At 41.2% G+C, this 16,376-nt stretch overlaps 1 protein-coding gene across 6 annotated transcripts; it reads left to right on the forward strand.

The window, feature by feature from the left end:
• The first annotated feature begins 283 nt into the window (after positions 1-283).
• WDR53 (WD repeat domain 53) lies at positions 284-15,089 on the forward strand. 6 transcript variants are annotated; one of them, XM_080820520.1, is made up of 4 exons: positions 290-329; positions 7,377-7,658; positions 14,451-14,625; positions 14,746-15,071. In XM_080820520.1, exons 2-4 carry the CDS (start codon positions 7,653-7,655, stop codon positions 15,042-15,044), a joined length of 480 nt encoding a protein of 159 aa, XP_080676646.1. In that variant the 5' UTR covers positions 290-329; positions 7,377-7,652; the 3' UTR covers positions 15,045-15,071. The 6 variants fall into 6 exon arrangements, with proteins under 6 accessions (XP_080676643.1, XP_080676646.1, XP_080676645.1 ...); XM_080820519.1 differs by having other exon boundaries at positions 300-329; positions 7,163-7,658; positions 14,746-15,088; XM_080820517.1 differs by having other exon boundaries at positions 284-329; positions 7,163-7,658; positions 14,451-15,089.
• Positions 15,090-16,376: the final 1,287 nt, after the last annotated feature.

Raw genomic sequence — 16,376 nt, forward strand, 5'->3', positions numbered from 1 at the left:
ACTCCCGCCCCTGCCCGGGGGCGTCCGCCGCGCGCCCCGCCTCACTAAGGGCAGACGCACCGGCTGCACGGGCGTCCCCCGCCCCTCCTCCCAGGCTCAGCGCGGGCGTCGGAACCGCCCGACTCGCACGGCCTCCCCGCGGCGCGCCCGTGGCTCCGCCATACTGGTTGAGGGCACGAAGCAAGGGCGCACGCCCAGCTCGCTCGCGGTTCCTCTCGGCCCCGGATGTGACTGTTTGGCTGAGGCGCCCCGCGCCCAATCCCATGTAGGATTGGGCGCTCACGGGTGAAGTCATCGCGAGGCGCCGAGGAGGGAAGCGGGAAGCACAGGTATGAGGCTGGCGCTGCGGTTTTGCGGCTGTCCTCCGGTGCCTTTTCCTCTTTTTGATCTAGTGGTCTCGCGTCTGCCTTCCTGGGCCCCTTTCCCTGTGAGGTTTCCCTGTGTCAGATCCCTGCCTCAGGCTCCAACCAAACGCATGAAACTTCCCTCGCTTTGCTAGCCAGTTCCTAGCTTTCCACCTTCGGCTTGAATTGGATCTTCTTTCTTTACTTTTAGCAGCTGAGGTCGTCTTCTCCTGGTCAGACACTTTTGTTCTTTATTGGTAGTGTGCTTAATCAGAACATGTGTCCTAGCGTATATTCAGCAAGTAAGGTCGTCATTTGAATCTCCCCCCACCCCCCGCCCAAATGTTTGGATAGCCTCAAAGTGCCGGGTAATTGCTAATTAAGTGCTCCATTCTTTTGGACAAAATGCAGCCTTTCCCAGTCTTTCCTATTAACCCGATTAGTAGGCGAATCAAGGCAGCGTGTTTTTATATAATTAGACATTCCAAAAGGGAGAATGATGTGGAGGCAGTGATTATAGATGACATCTTGGAAGAGAAAGAATTTACGCATTTGGTCATACTGCATTTTCCTAAGTGACCAGAAGTTTTCTGACAGGTTTTAAAGAATGTTTAGTGAGGGAAAATAATAGCTATCATGTGAACAAGGCACTGTGGTAGGGTCCTTTACTCGGGTTTTATATAACTCTCAAAACAACTCTGAGGTTATTACTATAATAGAGTTCACAGTTTCCCTTAGTAGTGAACTCCACTGTCTTGCCTTTATGTAGTAAGAAATCTTTTAAGTAGTTCCCCTGCCGTGTATAATACATTTCTAGTTCACCATTAAAAACAAAAGAACAGCAACTGCCTTCTCTACTCTGTGGTAAATGGTGTTTGATTATTATTTGCTGGTCCCTTCATCCCGGATGTTTGTTTGTTTTGTTTTGTTTTCTCCCAGCTTAGTATCCCAGATTTTTTCCTTACTAGTGCTGATGCCACAGGCCTTCAATCATTTTGGTCGCTATCCAGCTTCTCCACATCAGGACCAACTTAACTCTAAACGTGAAGAAAAGTTTACTTATATTTACTATAGTGATAGTGATATTATTTGATATTATTTGAATGGTATTGTTAGGCTAGGAAGTTTTATTCATTATTCATTTTTCAAATTTGAACTGAAAGACATCCAAGGAAGGAGGTCCAAATTTTGTCTGGGAAGGCACTTAGATTTCTTTAAAAAAATTTTTTTAAATACATTTAAAGATTTTATTTATGTATTTGACAGACAGAGATCACATATAGGTAGGTAGGTGGGGAAGCAGGCTTCCTTGCTGAGCAGAGAGCCCGATGCGGGGCTCGATTCCAGGACCCTGAGATCAGGACCCTGAGATCATGACCTGAGCAGAAGGCAGAGGCTTAATCCACTGAGCACCCAGGCGCCCCTAAAAAAATTTTTTTTTCTAAGTAAGCTCCACCCTCAGTGTGGATCCCCATGAAGGCTTGAACTCACCACCTGGAGATGAAGACCTGAGCTGAGATCAAGAGTCAGATGCCTAACTGACTGAGCCACTCAGATGCCCTGGAAAAGATTTTCTTTATGACTAAGTCCTTTTCTTTCTACAAATTGCCCTCCTGACCTTGCCCCTCCCCAATTTTTAGTGCCCTCTTGCCCTCTGACTGTTCAGAACTTCCATCTTTGTCCTCTACCCTTTCTAAAACTGCTTTCAAGATAACCCCACCTTTCCCTGCCCACTCCATGATCTCATTAGGTATTGAAGGAATCTATTATCTAATTAGAGTCATTCACAGCAGGACATGATTAATTGCTGTGCGTTAGACGTTACCTATGAGAAGAGAAACTTGTTGACCTGATACCTGAATATGGAAATAGTGGCACTACCTATTTCTGGTAGCCTTTCCAGTCCCAATAAGAGAAGAACAAGAAACAGTGGCTTGACAACTCATTTCTGAAAGATTGTTTTTATTTAACTCAGATTTAATTACATTTTTTTTCCCACTGCCTTCTACCACAGCAGTCTATTGTTAATACTTTTTGATGGTGGTCTTTGGGTGTGTTTTAAGTAATAACAATTTTGTGGACGAAACGTGATTTGAGGGGCTCTGGTTGACTCAGTGATTAATAGTCTGCTTAAGCTAATAGGTTTCTATTTTTATTTTTCTAACTAGGTTAGTGATCAGTAAATATTATCCATGTGATGTAGAGATTAGGAGTTTAATTTGTTTAAGAGGTTAAGGTAGAGCTGATCTTGTTCTTGTGAGATTAATAGGTAGATATTACTGCTTCCATTATGGAAGAATTTACGGGAACAGTGTTCTTATCTATAATAATTCCTTTAAGTACAAAATCCATTTATTGCCTAATTTCTCACACTTGGGGTGAGCTTAACCAAATGTGTCTTTAAAATTGAGTTAATCGTTTCCTTTAGAAAATTATATTTGGAAGAAATATACTTTGTCTGATAGTCAGCATTTACTTAGGTCCCCTGTGGGTAGAAAATGTGATGGAGAAATAGAAGTACTAGAAGCCCTATTTCATTCTTGTCTTAGATAAAACCTAAAATCCCAGCAGGGATCCAATACCTCTATGCACATAAAATCCTAAAGCTGTAGAGGGCAGACTTCCGGACTTTAAAGTTATTTCACTGTAGAAAAACTAAAACTAATGTCGGAAATACGTGATCAGATCTCTAAAGAAAAGAGTTAAACAAAATTATTTTTGTTTTTTAATATTTTATTTATCCATTTGACAGAGCGAGACACAGTGAGAGAGGGAACACAAGCAGGGGGAGTGGGAGAGAGAGAAACAGGCTTCCCCCTGAGCAGGGAACCTGATTTGGGGCTCCTTCCCAGGACACTGGGATCATGACCTGAGCCGAAGGCAGCCTCTTAATCAATTGAGCCACCCAGGTACCCCTAAACAAAATTATTTGTAGTTGAAGTGGCCTTTTCAATGGTTACTACAAATTTCATATTTTAAGGTAGTTTATTGTCTATATTATATGACAAATCAGTAGTCACCACAGATGACAGTCCCTAAGCCTAAATATTAATACCTTTCATTTTAAATTGTGCTACATGTTCTTTTTTCTTGGCTTATCTTGAACATTTGGCAAAAATTTTTTATGGTAGAAAATTATTTAACTATTTTTTTGGTAGAAAATTATTTTTTTTTTTTTATTTTTTTTTTTATTTTTTTTTTTTTTTAAAGATTTTATTTATTTATTTGACAGACAGAGATCACAAGTAGACAGAGAGGCAGGCGGAGAGAGAGGGAAGCAGGCTCCCTGCCGAGCAGAGAGCCCGATGCGGGACTCGATCCCAGGACCCTGAGATCATGACCTGAGCCGAAGGCAGCGGCTTAACCCACTGAGCCACCCAGGCGCCCCGGTAGAAAATTATTTTATGGTAGAAAATTATTTAACTACTGTTTCATTACTTGTCAGCAAAAATCAAACCACCAGAGTTCCCTGTCTTTACCTCTCTCTGAGTCATTTCCTCTCCAAACCTCTCCTTTAAAAATTACTTGCTTTGGTCTCTAATTAGTTTCCTCTGTATTCTAATTCAGTGCTTCTGCTGAAATAAAGTATCTTTTTATCTTTCCCATTTCGTCCTCTTTATGAAAATTGCTATATATGATTTTGTGACCATGTTTCTGTTACTCCCCCCACCCCTCTGTTACTTTGATTACTGAAAGGTTTTTTAGCAGTCTAGTTATTTTGTGTATGTGTGAGTGCCTAAAATGGGAGGAAATAAGCTTTGTGTCAGGAATAGAAACTTTAGGCAGATTGCCAGTATTTTAAATTATTTTTCAAAACAATATTAGGAAATTTATCGGTACAATTGGATTGAATTCAGGTGTCATATCTGAAAATATGAAAGCAGCTATGGCAATTTCTCAGAGAAATTCTCCCTTGGCTTGTGAAATTATTTTTGTTTATCTTTTTTTTTTAAAGATTCTATTTATTTATTTGACAGAGGGAGAGATCACAAGTAGACAGAGAGGCAGGCAGAGAGAGAGAGGGGGAACAGGCTCCCCGCTGAGCAGAGAGCCCAATGTGGGGCTCGATCCCAAGACCCTGAAATCATGACCTGAGCCGAAGGCAGAGGCCCAACCCACTGAGCCACCCAGGCGCCCGGCTTGTGAAATTAAACATTAAATTTGTTCAGGTAGATTTGTTTGCTTCTCTTTGTCTGAACATTTAGAGTTACATAAATTGCCCTTATTTCCTTTTTTGATTTACCCAACAGGCAGTTGAGGCAGGGTACACTTATGTGGCAATTTCATTGTATAAATCTGGGATGCCTAATGTATCAGGAGTCTAAATTTTGACATAAGCAAAATGACTTGACTGTTAAGTGCAAGCAGGTGATAAGAAAATTAAAAATACGTGAGTGTGGGGTGCCTGACTGGCTTATTCAGTAGAGCATGTGACTCTTTGACTCTTGATCTCAGGGTTATGAATTTGAGCCCCATGTTGGGTGTAGAGATAAATAAATAAATAAACTTTAATAAAAAATAGTAAAAATACATGAGTACATTTAAAAGCCATAATGAGGGGTCCCTTGGTGGCTCAGTCCTTTAAGAGTCTGCCTTCCATCCAGGTCAGCAAGCCAGGGAGCAGGGCATCAAGCTCCTTGCTCATCAGGGAGCCTGCTTCTCCCTCCCTCTCTGCTTTCCCCTCCCCGCTGCTTGTATGAGCACACCACTCACTAAATCTTTAAAAATAAAAAAAATAAAAGCAGTAATGAATTATTTGTGACTTTTGGTTATTTTCTGTACTTTTAGAGAATACTAAAGTTAAAAACTATTGTCAAGGGGTTCCTGGGTGACTTAGTGGGTTAAAGCTTCTGCCTTCGGCTCAGGTCATGATCCCAGGGTCTTGGGATCTAGCCCCACATCGGGCTCTCTGCTTGGCAGGGAGCCTGCTTCCTCCTCTCTCTCTGCCTGCCTCTCTGCCTACCTCTCTGCCTACCTGTGACCTCTGTCTGTCAAATAAATAAATAAAATCTTAACCAAAAAAAACCAACTATTGTCAGTGGAATTGTTAGAAAACGGTCTTCATCATTCAAAAATTTGGGAGCCAGGGACACCTGGGAGGCTCAGTTGGTTAAGCAACTGCCTTTGGCTCAGGTCATGATCCCAGGGTCCTGGGATCAAGCCCCACATCAGGCTCCCTGCTCAGTGGGGACCCTGCTTCTCCCTCTGCCACTCCCCTGCTGTGCTCTCCTGCTCTCTCTCTCTCTCTGTCAAATAAATAAATAAAATCTTTAATAAATAAAAGAAAAATTTGGGACCCCTTTATATCGGGTCCCATGGACAAATCTTAAGAGCCAGATGACTTTGATCAAATTATTTAACACTTCTGAAACTCATGTTTTATTATCTTTAAAATGGAATAATACTAAACAGAAGGGTTGTCTTGAGAATAAAGTTAAGTAATGTACTGAATTAGTCTCTGGTGCTAAAACCCAAGGGTCTTTTTTTAACCATTTCCCTGGATGACAATTGGTGTAGTATTCTCAAATTTTAGCATACCTCAGCATCACCTGGAGGGCTTGTTAAAACACATGGCTGGGCCCCAACCCCAGCATTTCTGGTTCAGTTGGTCTAGGGTGGTATTGGGCAATTTCTAAGTTCCTAGGTGATGCTCAGTCTGGAGGCCATACTTTGAGCACCATTGGTGTAGATCTAAGATGCCACTTTGACCAGCCTAATAAAACTGGGAAAAGTGAGGGGCGTCTGACTGGCTCAGTTGAGGGACATTGCCACTCTTGATCTCTGGTTGTGGGTTCAAGCCCCACGTTGGGTGTAGAGATTACTTTAAAAAAAAGTGATAAGGGTAATATTTGTTGAGCACTCATGTACCAAGCACTATTATATGTGCTTTACATATTTTATTTACTTTTCTATGATCCTATAAAATGGTGCTATTATTATTACCACCCCAATTTTATAGAGAAGGAAAATGAATCACAGAGAAGTTCAGTAATTTGCCCAAAGTCACCCAGCTAATAATAGGTAGTAGATCTTTTTAAACCCAGAGAATCTATTCTCTAAAACATTCAGATAAAAGATATAACCTAATGATTGAGCAGCTCTCTCTTTTTTTTTTAAGATTTTATTTATTTATTTGGCAGACAGAGATCATAAGTAGGCAGAGAGGCAGGCAGAGAGAGGGGGAAGCAGGCTCCCTGCTGAGCAGAGAGCCTGATGTGGGGCTCGATCCCAGGACCCTGAGATCATGACCTGAGACGAAGGCAGAGGCTTAACCCACTGAGCCATCCAGGCACCCCAAGTAGCTCTCTTTTAAAAAGTATTTTCCTAGTTTAAATATAGAATGTGTATTTATTTATTTATTTTAAGATTTATTTATTTCAGGAGGGTAGAGAATGAATTGGGTGGTAGAGGGCAGAGGGAAAGGGAGAAGCAGGCCCCGCTGGGCAGGGAACCCAACATGGGGCTTAATCCCAGGACCCCAGGATCATGACCTGAGTGGAAGGCATACACTTAACCAACTGAGCTACCCAGCTTCCCCTATAATGTTTATTCTTGTGTGGGCCTCACATCAAATACTGGAAGACTGGGTTTGCCTGGGACCCTGATTACAAAGAAAGCCTATTTATGCATGTGCCAGCCAGGCGCCCCACGATCCTGTGTCCCAGCTAGGCTTTTGTAGACTTGATCTTCAAATGTCTTTTTTTTTAATTAAGTTTTTTTTAAGATGTCTTTTAAAAAATATATAAATGCAATAATGCATTTGTCTGCTACCATCAGGATCTTAAATAAGAGATTGTAGTTTTTCCCCCTCTTCTCAGGGTCTCCTGGGCCATAATGGCTGTCAAATGGACTGGTGGACATTCTTCTCCTATTCTCTGCCTGAATGCAAGTCAAGAAGGGCTAGTGGCTTCTGGAGCAGAGGGTGGTGATCTCATGGCTTGGGGTGAAGATGGGACTCCTTTAGGACATACACACTTCCAAGGAGCTGATGATGTTACCAGTGTCTTATTCTCTCCCTCCTGCCCCACCAAGCTCTATGCCTCACATGGAGAAACCATTAGCTTACTGGATGTCCGGTCCCTCAAAGGTTCCGTGGACCATTTTCATGTGAATGAAGAAGAAATCAATTGCCTCTCATTGAATGACACTGAAAACCTGCTGGCTTCTGCTGATGACTCCGGAGCAATTAAAATCCTAGACTTGGAAAATAAGAAAGTTAGCAGATCACTGAAGAGACATTCCAATATCTGTTCCTCTGTAGCTTTTCGGCCTCAAAGGCCTCAGAGCCTGGTATCATGTGGACTGGATATGCAGGTAATGCTTTGCAGAGAGTACTTGGATAATTTCTAAATGGGTTAAGGAATGATCAAATTACTGATCAGGCTAAGTATATCTTTGCTTTTTCTATTCTCTACTGACATGTCTTTTCTATGTATGGATCATTAGCCTTACCTCTATTGCATGTTTAATGCTAACTTGACAAAGCCTAGTAGGTTTCATTCACAAAGGAATCATTTATCCTTTGGCTTTCCTTTCTCTATACCTAAGAGTCATAAACTCTGGGAATTCAAATAATTTGATTATAAATATCTTTTTAACCAACTGAGCCACCCAGGTTCCCTTTGATTATAAATATCTTTTTAAAGAAAAGAGCATGCTGAAGGCAGATTTTGTCAACCACTCTCTACAAACTTTTTTTTTTTTTTTTTAAGGATTTTTGTGTTTTTACTTTGTTTTTACTTTAAAATTCTGTGGTACATCTGTTGAAGTATTGTGTATTGGTGACCAAGATCAGAGCATTGTATTCAATGAGTTTTGAAAGGAACATCACAAATTAGGCCAAATTCAGAGGAAAGCCATCAGCAGAGTAGCTGTATGTAGAAACTCCATTTTGTGGGGGAAATGGAAGTGTTTAATTCTTGGTTTTCATGAGAGGGAAAAGTAGAATGTGCTAGTCTAAATAGAAATCCTATAGAAGCAGATTTCGGGTTGGTTGGTTTGTTTTTTAAGATTTTATTTATTTGAGAGAGAGAGAGCACGAGCAGGGAGGAAAGGAAGAAGCAGATCCCTGCCAAGCTTGATTCCAGGACCCTGGGTTCATGACCCAAGCCAAAAGCAGACATTTAACCGACTGAACCACCCAGGTGCCCCCAGATTTTGGTTTAATAAAAGAAAGCTCCCCCTGCCCCCCGATAGCTTGAACTTTCTCATAGCAGATGTACTTCTTCTTAAAAGTAAATCTTGTATCACTGGAGTGAGAATAATCATGGCTTCTCTTTGGTGAGCACTTAGTACTTGCCAGCTTTACATATATTAGTCTTCACTCTAATCACACCCTAATAGTTACTATTTCTTTTTTAGAAATGAGACTGAGGTTTAAAATAAGTGTCCACATAGCTGCCTGAATTGAGATTCCAATCTTCATTCTCTCTAGCTCCAAAGCCTGTATGTTTTTTCTGTGATATCGGCGGTATCAAGCAAGATATCATGTGTAATGTAGTAGAAAAAGTTCTTGGTTTGGGAACAGGTGAGTTCTAGAAAAAGAACCATTGTTGATTAATGACCTGTGTGCTCTGCACTGTTGTAGGCATCTAATCTACATCCTTAACTGTGTACAGTTATCTTTCAAGACTCTGTGATTCCATTAATAGCATCAAAGATTTGTCTATCTTTTTGGCTAACAATATTTACTATTCCCTTCTCTACCCTCTGCACCCGCTCATAAGTTAGAAGAAAATGAGGCTGGTTGTTGTTATTTTCAAATGACTGCCATTACCCTCCCCCAAGCTACTGGTATTTAGTAGGCAGAATCAGGGAGTGTCTTAAAGCACTGGGACAGTCCCTAAACAGTAAAGAATTGTCTTACCTAAAACGTGATCCCAGGACCCTGGGATCCTGACCTGAGCCAAAGGCAGGCTTTAACCCACTGGGCCATCCAGGAGCCCCTCATTCTTTCATTCTTCAGCTTAATACCAGTTGTCAGTCACCGGTTCATTAACTTACTAGGCATGGCAGTAAACAATTCAGTGTGCAAAAATAACCTATATACTTTTCAGATTAGATAAGAAATGGGCATCCAGAATTTATCATTTTGCCTCCAGTTCTAGGAGAGAAGTTATAGTGGCAGGCAGCTGCTAGAGGACAGTATAGGATGTAAGTATTTTGTGAGAAGGAGATTTAGATTGCTTTTTTGATTTGACTCCCAAGACTTACTAAAATGTCACTGTAGATTAATTTCTGCATTGGGTTGTGCTATACCAACAGTGGTAAGACAGCTCAACTATGCTTTTAGGAAATTACTTTCCTTAACTGAAGTTGAAACTGTAATATATTCCACAGTTTACTTCTTAAAACCTGGCTATCCAGTATTATTCTAAACTTTAAGAATTGCCAGCTTATGGAAGGGTCCACGAATGTAGATACAGGGCCACCTGGGTGGCTCAGTGGGTTAAAGCCTCTGCCTTCAGCTCAGGTCATGATCCCAGAGTCCTGGGATCGAGCCCCACATCAGGCTCTCTGCTCAGCAGGGAGCCTGTTTACCCCTCTCTCTCTCTGCCTTCCTCTCTGCCTACTTGTGATCTGTCAAATAAACAAATAAATCTTTTTAAAAAAGAAAAAAATATAGATACAGTAGTGGAAGGGAATTTTTTTTTAAGATTTTATTTATTTATTTGACAGACAGAGATCACAAGCAGGCAGAGAGGCAGGCAGAGAGAGAGAGGAAGGGAAGCAAGCTCCCCGCTGAGCAGAGATCCCGATGCCGGGATCTATCCCAGGACCCTGGGATCATGACCCGAGCTGAAAGCAGAGGCTTTAACCCACTGAGCCACCCAGGCGCCCCGGAAGGGAATTCTTAACCAGGTTAATTTTGGGAGCGCTTTCTCTCTGAACAAATTTTTTTTTTTTTAAGATTTTATTTATTTATTTGACAGGCAGCGATTACAAGTAGTCAGAGAGGCAGGCAGGGAGAGAGGAGGAAGCAGGCTCCCTGCTGAGCAGAAAGCCCGATGTGAGGCTTGATCCCAGGACCCCAAGACCATGGCCCGAGCCAAAGGCAGAGGCTTCAACCCACTGAGCCACCCAGGCGCCCCTGAACAAATATTTTATCTCAAGGAAGGAATTGAATTATTGCCACGCATAGTAGATGCATTCATTGTAACTATCTTTGTTACTATAGAAATTATAAAAATTATATCTTTCAATCTAGATAGGTTTAAATAATTAGGCAAGCACACTTAGAGGGCAGGGACCTTAAAGTGGTTTATTAAGACATTTGAGGGGCGCCTGGGTGGGTCAGTCAGTTAGGCGGCTGCCTTTGGCTCAGGTCGTGATTCCAGGGTGCTGGGATTGAGCCCTGAGTCTGGCTCCCTGCTCGGGGGTAGGGAGCCTGCTTCTCCCTCTCGCACTCCCCTGCTTGTATTCCCTCTCTCGCTGTCTTTCTCCCTGTCAATTAAATAAATAAAATCTTAAAAAAAAATTTTTTTTGAGGGGCACCTGGGTGGCTCAGTGGGTTTAAGCCTTTGCCTTCGGCTCAGGTCATGATCTCAGGGTCCTGGGATCGAGTCCCGCATCGGACTCTCTGCTCAACGGGGAGCCTGCTTCCTCCTCTCTCTCTGCCTGCCTCTCTGACTACTTGTGATCTCTCTCTGTCAAATAAATAAATAAAATCTTTTAAAAAAATTTAAAAAATTTTGAGACTGCTTAATATTTATTAAATAGCTATAAAATATAAAATGTGTAAAATATAAGAATAACGTTAAATAAATACATGGGAAGCCACCACTCAAATATAGTTTTCTCTTGTAAAGACCTTTGGAAATTTAAGACCATCATATATTTCTGTGGCATAAACATTGATTTTTTTGCCCTTCCTTTCCACATCTGAAAATAAGTGATTCAAAGGTTAGTGTTCTTTCTGAAGTTTGAAAGATCACTAGTACCAGCACTTAAGGATCAGGCTGGTAAAAGAGGCTTTTTTTCCTTGAAGGTAATTCTTCCATGTGGAAAGAAATGTTTTTGTAGGAGGAGCAATTCATGAGTGGAGTCATATTGATGTGATTGCTTTCACTTCTGAACATTTGCCAGTTGTCCACTTTCTCCTCTGACATTTTGTAGGATCATAAACCCCAAACTTTTGAATTCTTTTCTTTCAGTATCTCTTGCTTTCCTTTTTTAGGGTGACACCGCTGGAATCAGTGGTTGAGAAATTGTGAAACACCTTAGAATCTTCAGCAGTTAGGAAGAGTAAAGTGGTGGTATAGAGAATGTCCAGGCAGGAACAGTCTGGAATCTTCAGTATTTGGAAATGATTCTTGGATTGGTAGAATCTGAGATGACTGTTACTACAATTAGATGATTTCAGTAAATACAAAAAAATGTGTAAGCTGCTGAAAACACGCTGGGTATAGTTCTTGCTTAGATGTCTTACAAGGACAGAAAATGTAATCCAGGCATCACGCAGGACTGTGCAAGAAAGACTTGGGGATACCTGCCAAGACATTTAAGCTAGCAGATTCTGAAATGTCTGTCTTCCTTGTGTTTAGACTTTTTTATAGAGATTGTTTCACATTACATTTTTAAAGATTTTATTTATTTATTTGACAGAGAGAGACCCAGCAAGAAAAGGGGACATAAGCAGGCCACCCACCAAGCAGGAAGCCCAGTGCAGAGCTCAATCCCAGGACCCTGGGTTCATGACCTGAGCCAGAGGCAGACGCTTAACGACTGAGCCACCCAGGCACCCCTCCACCTTACATTTTAGTACTTGTTCATCTTTGTTATAGTTTCTGATATTTCTTTATTTTACTTTAATTTACTTTGATTTTTTTAGTATTTTGTCTTCAGTCAAATAGCAACTGCTGGCTATTTAGTATAATGTTATAAATCTAATCCAGAAGGGTTCAGTGCTTTCCTTGATAGAAACAATATAAGTGTTACTGGATGTCACTTCTTTTGGAAGGCTAAGTTGAGGGAAGTTACCGTCAAAAGAAAACCAAATTGTTAGTGTCATCAGCAGTAGTAATCTTTTCTTTTTTAAAAAGTATTTATTTGGGGCGCCTGGGTGGCTCAGTGGGTTAAAGCCTCTGCTTTCGGCTCAGGTCATGATCTCAGGGTCCTGGGATCGAGCCCCACATCGGGCTCTCTGCTCAGCAGGAAGCCTGCTTCCTCCTCTCTCTTCCTCTCTCTCTCTGCCTGCCTCTCTGCCTACTTGTGATCTCTCTCTGTCAAATAAATAAATAAAAATCTTTATAAAAAAAAAGTATTTATTTGTCAGAAAGAGAGAGAACACAAGTAGGGGGAGCTGCAGAGGCAGAGGAAGAAGCAGACGCCCCGCTGAGTAGGGAGCCTGACTTGGGACTTAATCCCAGGACACTGGGATCATGACCTGAACCAAGGCAGTCACTTAACTGATTGAGCCACCCAGGCATCCCAGGAATAGTAATCTTGTCAGTTCAGATCTATGCTTTTGACTGAACATGGTCATGCTTATTCTAGTGTCCATTTAAATTGTGGCCCATAATTATGGGCTAATACTAGTTGGTAAAATATGGGGCACCTGGGTGGCTCAGACAGTTATTAAGCATCTGAGTCTTGGTTTCGGCTCAGGTCATGACCTCAGGGTCGTAGGATGGAACCCAACGTTGGGCTCTGCACTCGGTGGGGAGTCTGCTTGAGATTCTCTCTTTTTTTCTCTTTCTCCCTTTTTCCCTCTCCCCACTTGCACGTGCACTTTTTCTTTCAAGTAAAGACAAATAAAATATTTTTAAAAGATATTAGATGATAAAATAAGGCTGTCTGTTCTCTGAAATATGAAGAATATTTTCCTTTTCAGATTAGTTGCTGTGGGAATAAAATGAATCACTAGATTATAGAGTAAAATCAATTCACAAAGCTCTTTGTTTTGCTTTATATGTGTTTTAGTTAGCCTTTCATTTAAATCAATTTAGTAGGTCCAAAATCATAGTATGAAACAACAAAAAACCTGCATATATCAGGATGTCAGATTAACCAAAAGACAGGTATGGAACTTCTGCTCTTTTCCAGGCATTGTGCTAGATATTAGCAAAGATGAATTAAATCTCAGGGCTCCTGGCTGGCTTAGCAGTGGAATATGTGACTCTTGATCTTGGGGTAATGGGTTCCTGCCCCATACTGGGCATGAAGTCTACTTAAAATTTTTAAAAAAGGAGAATTAAATCTCAAGAAACTGACAAGCTAGTAGTATGTGTTGGTTAATAGCATAAAAATTAAATATGGGAAAGAGAGAAGTAAGCTGGAATAGTTAGAAAAGCCATCCTAGAGGGATAGGGACTTGAGGTAAGCCCCTAAAGTGGGTAATTTAGGTAGTGTGAAAGGAAAGAGAAAGCGTTTCAGATTTCATGTATTTAACTGACAGGCTTTTTGACTTGCCACTGGCATAGGCTAAAATTAATAGCCCCTAAAATGGGTAATTTAGGTAGTGTGAAAGGAAAGAGAAAGCGTTCCAGATTTCATGTATTTAACTGACAGGCTTTTTGACTTGCAACTGGCATAGGCTAAAATTAATAAATCTCATTATTTATTAATGACTTCAGGGTGCCTAGATGGCACAGTCGGTTAAGCGTCTGCTTCAGCTCAAGTCATCCCACGGCCCAGGATCAAGCCCCACATCATTTTCCCTGCTCAGAGGGGAGTCTACTTCTCCCTCTCCCTCTGCCGCTCCCCCTGCTTGTGCTTTCTCTCTCTGTCAAATAAATAAAGTATTTTTAAAAATTAAGTACATTTCATACTCTTCCATTTTACTTGCAGAGATAAGGGTACAATGACTTAAACTGGCAATTGCTTAAGAATGTGAATTGCACTTTAATGGGGTTGTTAATCACAAGTTATTTAGGATCTTGTTTTCTAAATTCTACCTTACTGCCCACTGGCATCCTGGTTTTGGCACCAGGGTAGCATTCCCCTGGCATATTATAGTGCTATGTGAACTTTTAAAAATTTAATATTGCTGGACCTGTGTTGTAGTAATTATGAGACTACTTTGATGACTTTATTAGAAGTAGAATAAGCATGGTAAGTGAGCAAAACGGCTAAACCTCTGTTTGCATAACTCCCTCTTATTTAAAGGTAATGCTGTGGAACCTTCAGAAAGCACGGCCACTTTGGATTACAAATTTGCAGGAAGATGAAACAGAAGAGATGGAAAGCCCACAATCGCCTGGTCAGCTTTTAAACCCTGCTTTAGCCCACTCCGTGTCTGTGGCATCATGTGGTAATATTTTTAGCTGTGGTGCAGAAGATGGTAAGGTTCGAATCTTTAGGGTGATGGGAGTTAAGTGTGAACAAGAATTGGGATTTAAGGGCCATTCTTTGGGAGTATCCCAGGTCTGCTTTCTGCCAGAATCCTATTTGCTGCTTACAGGAGGGAATGATGGGAAGATAATGTTGTGGGATGTAAGCAGTGAAGTTGAAAAAAAACAGAAGAGTCCTACGAAACCTACTCACAGGAAGAAAACTAAGAGAGCATCTTATACGAAGCAGGGTGGAAACACTCATGCTCCAGCAGATGAAGAAGAACATGGCAAAATTTTACCAAAGCTAAGTATTGAACATGGAGAAAAAGTGAACTGGCTCTTAAGTACAAGAATAAAGGGGTACCAAAATATATTAGTAGCTGATCAAACTAGTTGTATATCTGTATATCCCTTAAAGGAATTTTAAATCCAATAAAATCATTTGAAAAACTGCAGCAATTTTTTGTAGTTTAAAAAAAAATCGTGATGGTTCATTTTTGTCATTCTTAATGTTTGTCATATGTGGAATAGTACTGTTCCATCATATAAATTATAAGGCATCTGAATGAAAGATAATTGGGTAATACTTTATATAGTAAGTGACATATTAAAATGTGAGGAAGGAGAATATTCACTGTGTAATGGCCATATTATACCAGCCATTTTACATGTTTCATTTCTTCTTCCAAATCCATGATGTGGATGATTTCTCTCATTTTATTGCCATAGTAATTGAGACTTAAAGATATTAAGTAACAAAGAACCAGGAAAATTGCAGGCATGATTACTTACCTAGAAAGGATCTTGGTTGTCTTGTCAAGCCTCCTGCCTCAGGGAAGCCCACATGTGATCTATTCCAAGTGTAGTCACCACATTAGTTATAACTGGTTATTTCAGATCCTAGGATGTCATGAGGAGCCTTACCAAGGTGGAAGAGGAAACCTGTTCTTGCTTGTTCCGTGTAAAGCCCAGAAGGCTTTGCTGACAATTACTTGGTGTTGTTTCTAAGAAAAGGACTTCAGAATCAAATCAGTTTAGGATATTATGCAGTAATCCAAGCTGTGATGCTGATAGAACCAAGAGTAGGCTGAAGTTACGAATAAGAAATTCTTTTTTTTTTTTTTTTTAGATTTTATTTATTTATTTAACAAAGAGAGAGAGAGATCACAAGCAGGCAGAGAGGCAGGCAGAGAGAGAAGGGGAAGCAGGCTCCCCGCTGAGCAGAGAGCCCGATGCAGGGCTGGATCCCAGGACCCTGGGATCATGACCTGAGCCGAAGGCAGAGGCTTTAACCCACTCAACCACCTAGGCACTCCATGAATAAGAATTCTAAGAAGATAAAAAGTAGGGTGCCGGGGCGCCTGGGTGGCTCAGTGGGTTAAGCCTCTGCCTTCGGCTCAGGTCATGATCCCAGGGTCCTGGGATCGAGTCCCACATCGGGCTCTCTGCTCAGCGGGGAGCCTGCTTCCCACCCCCACCCCACCCCCGCCTGCCTCTCTGTCTACTTGTGATCTCTGTCTGCCAAATAAATAAATAAAATCTTTAAAAAAAAAAAAAAAAAAAGTAGGGTGCCTGTGTGGCTCAGTTGGTTGGGCAACTGCCTTTGGCTCAGGTCATGATCCTGGAGTCCTGGGATCAAGTCCCATGTCGGGCTCCCTGCTTGGTGGGCAGTCTGCTTCTCCCTCTGACCCTCTCCCCTTTCATGCTCTCTGTCTCACTCTCTCAAGTAAATGGATATAGGAAAGGAAAATCATTCTAA

Source organism: Martes martes (genome assembly GCF_963455335.1).
Source record: "Martes martes genome assembly, chromosome: 1".
Classification (NCBI taxonomy): domain Eukaryota; kingdom Metazoa; phylum Chordata; class Mammalia; order Carnivora; family Mustelidae; genus Martes; species Martes martes.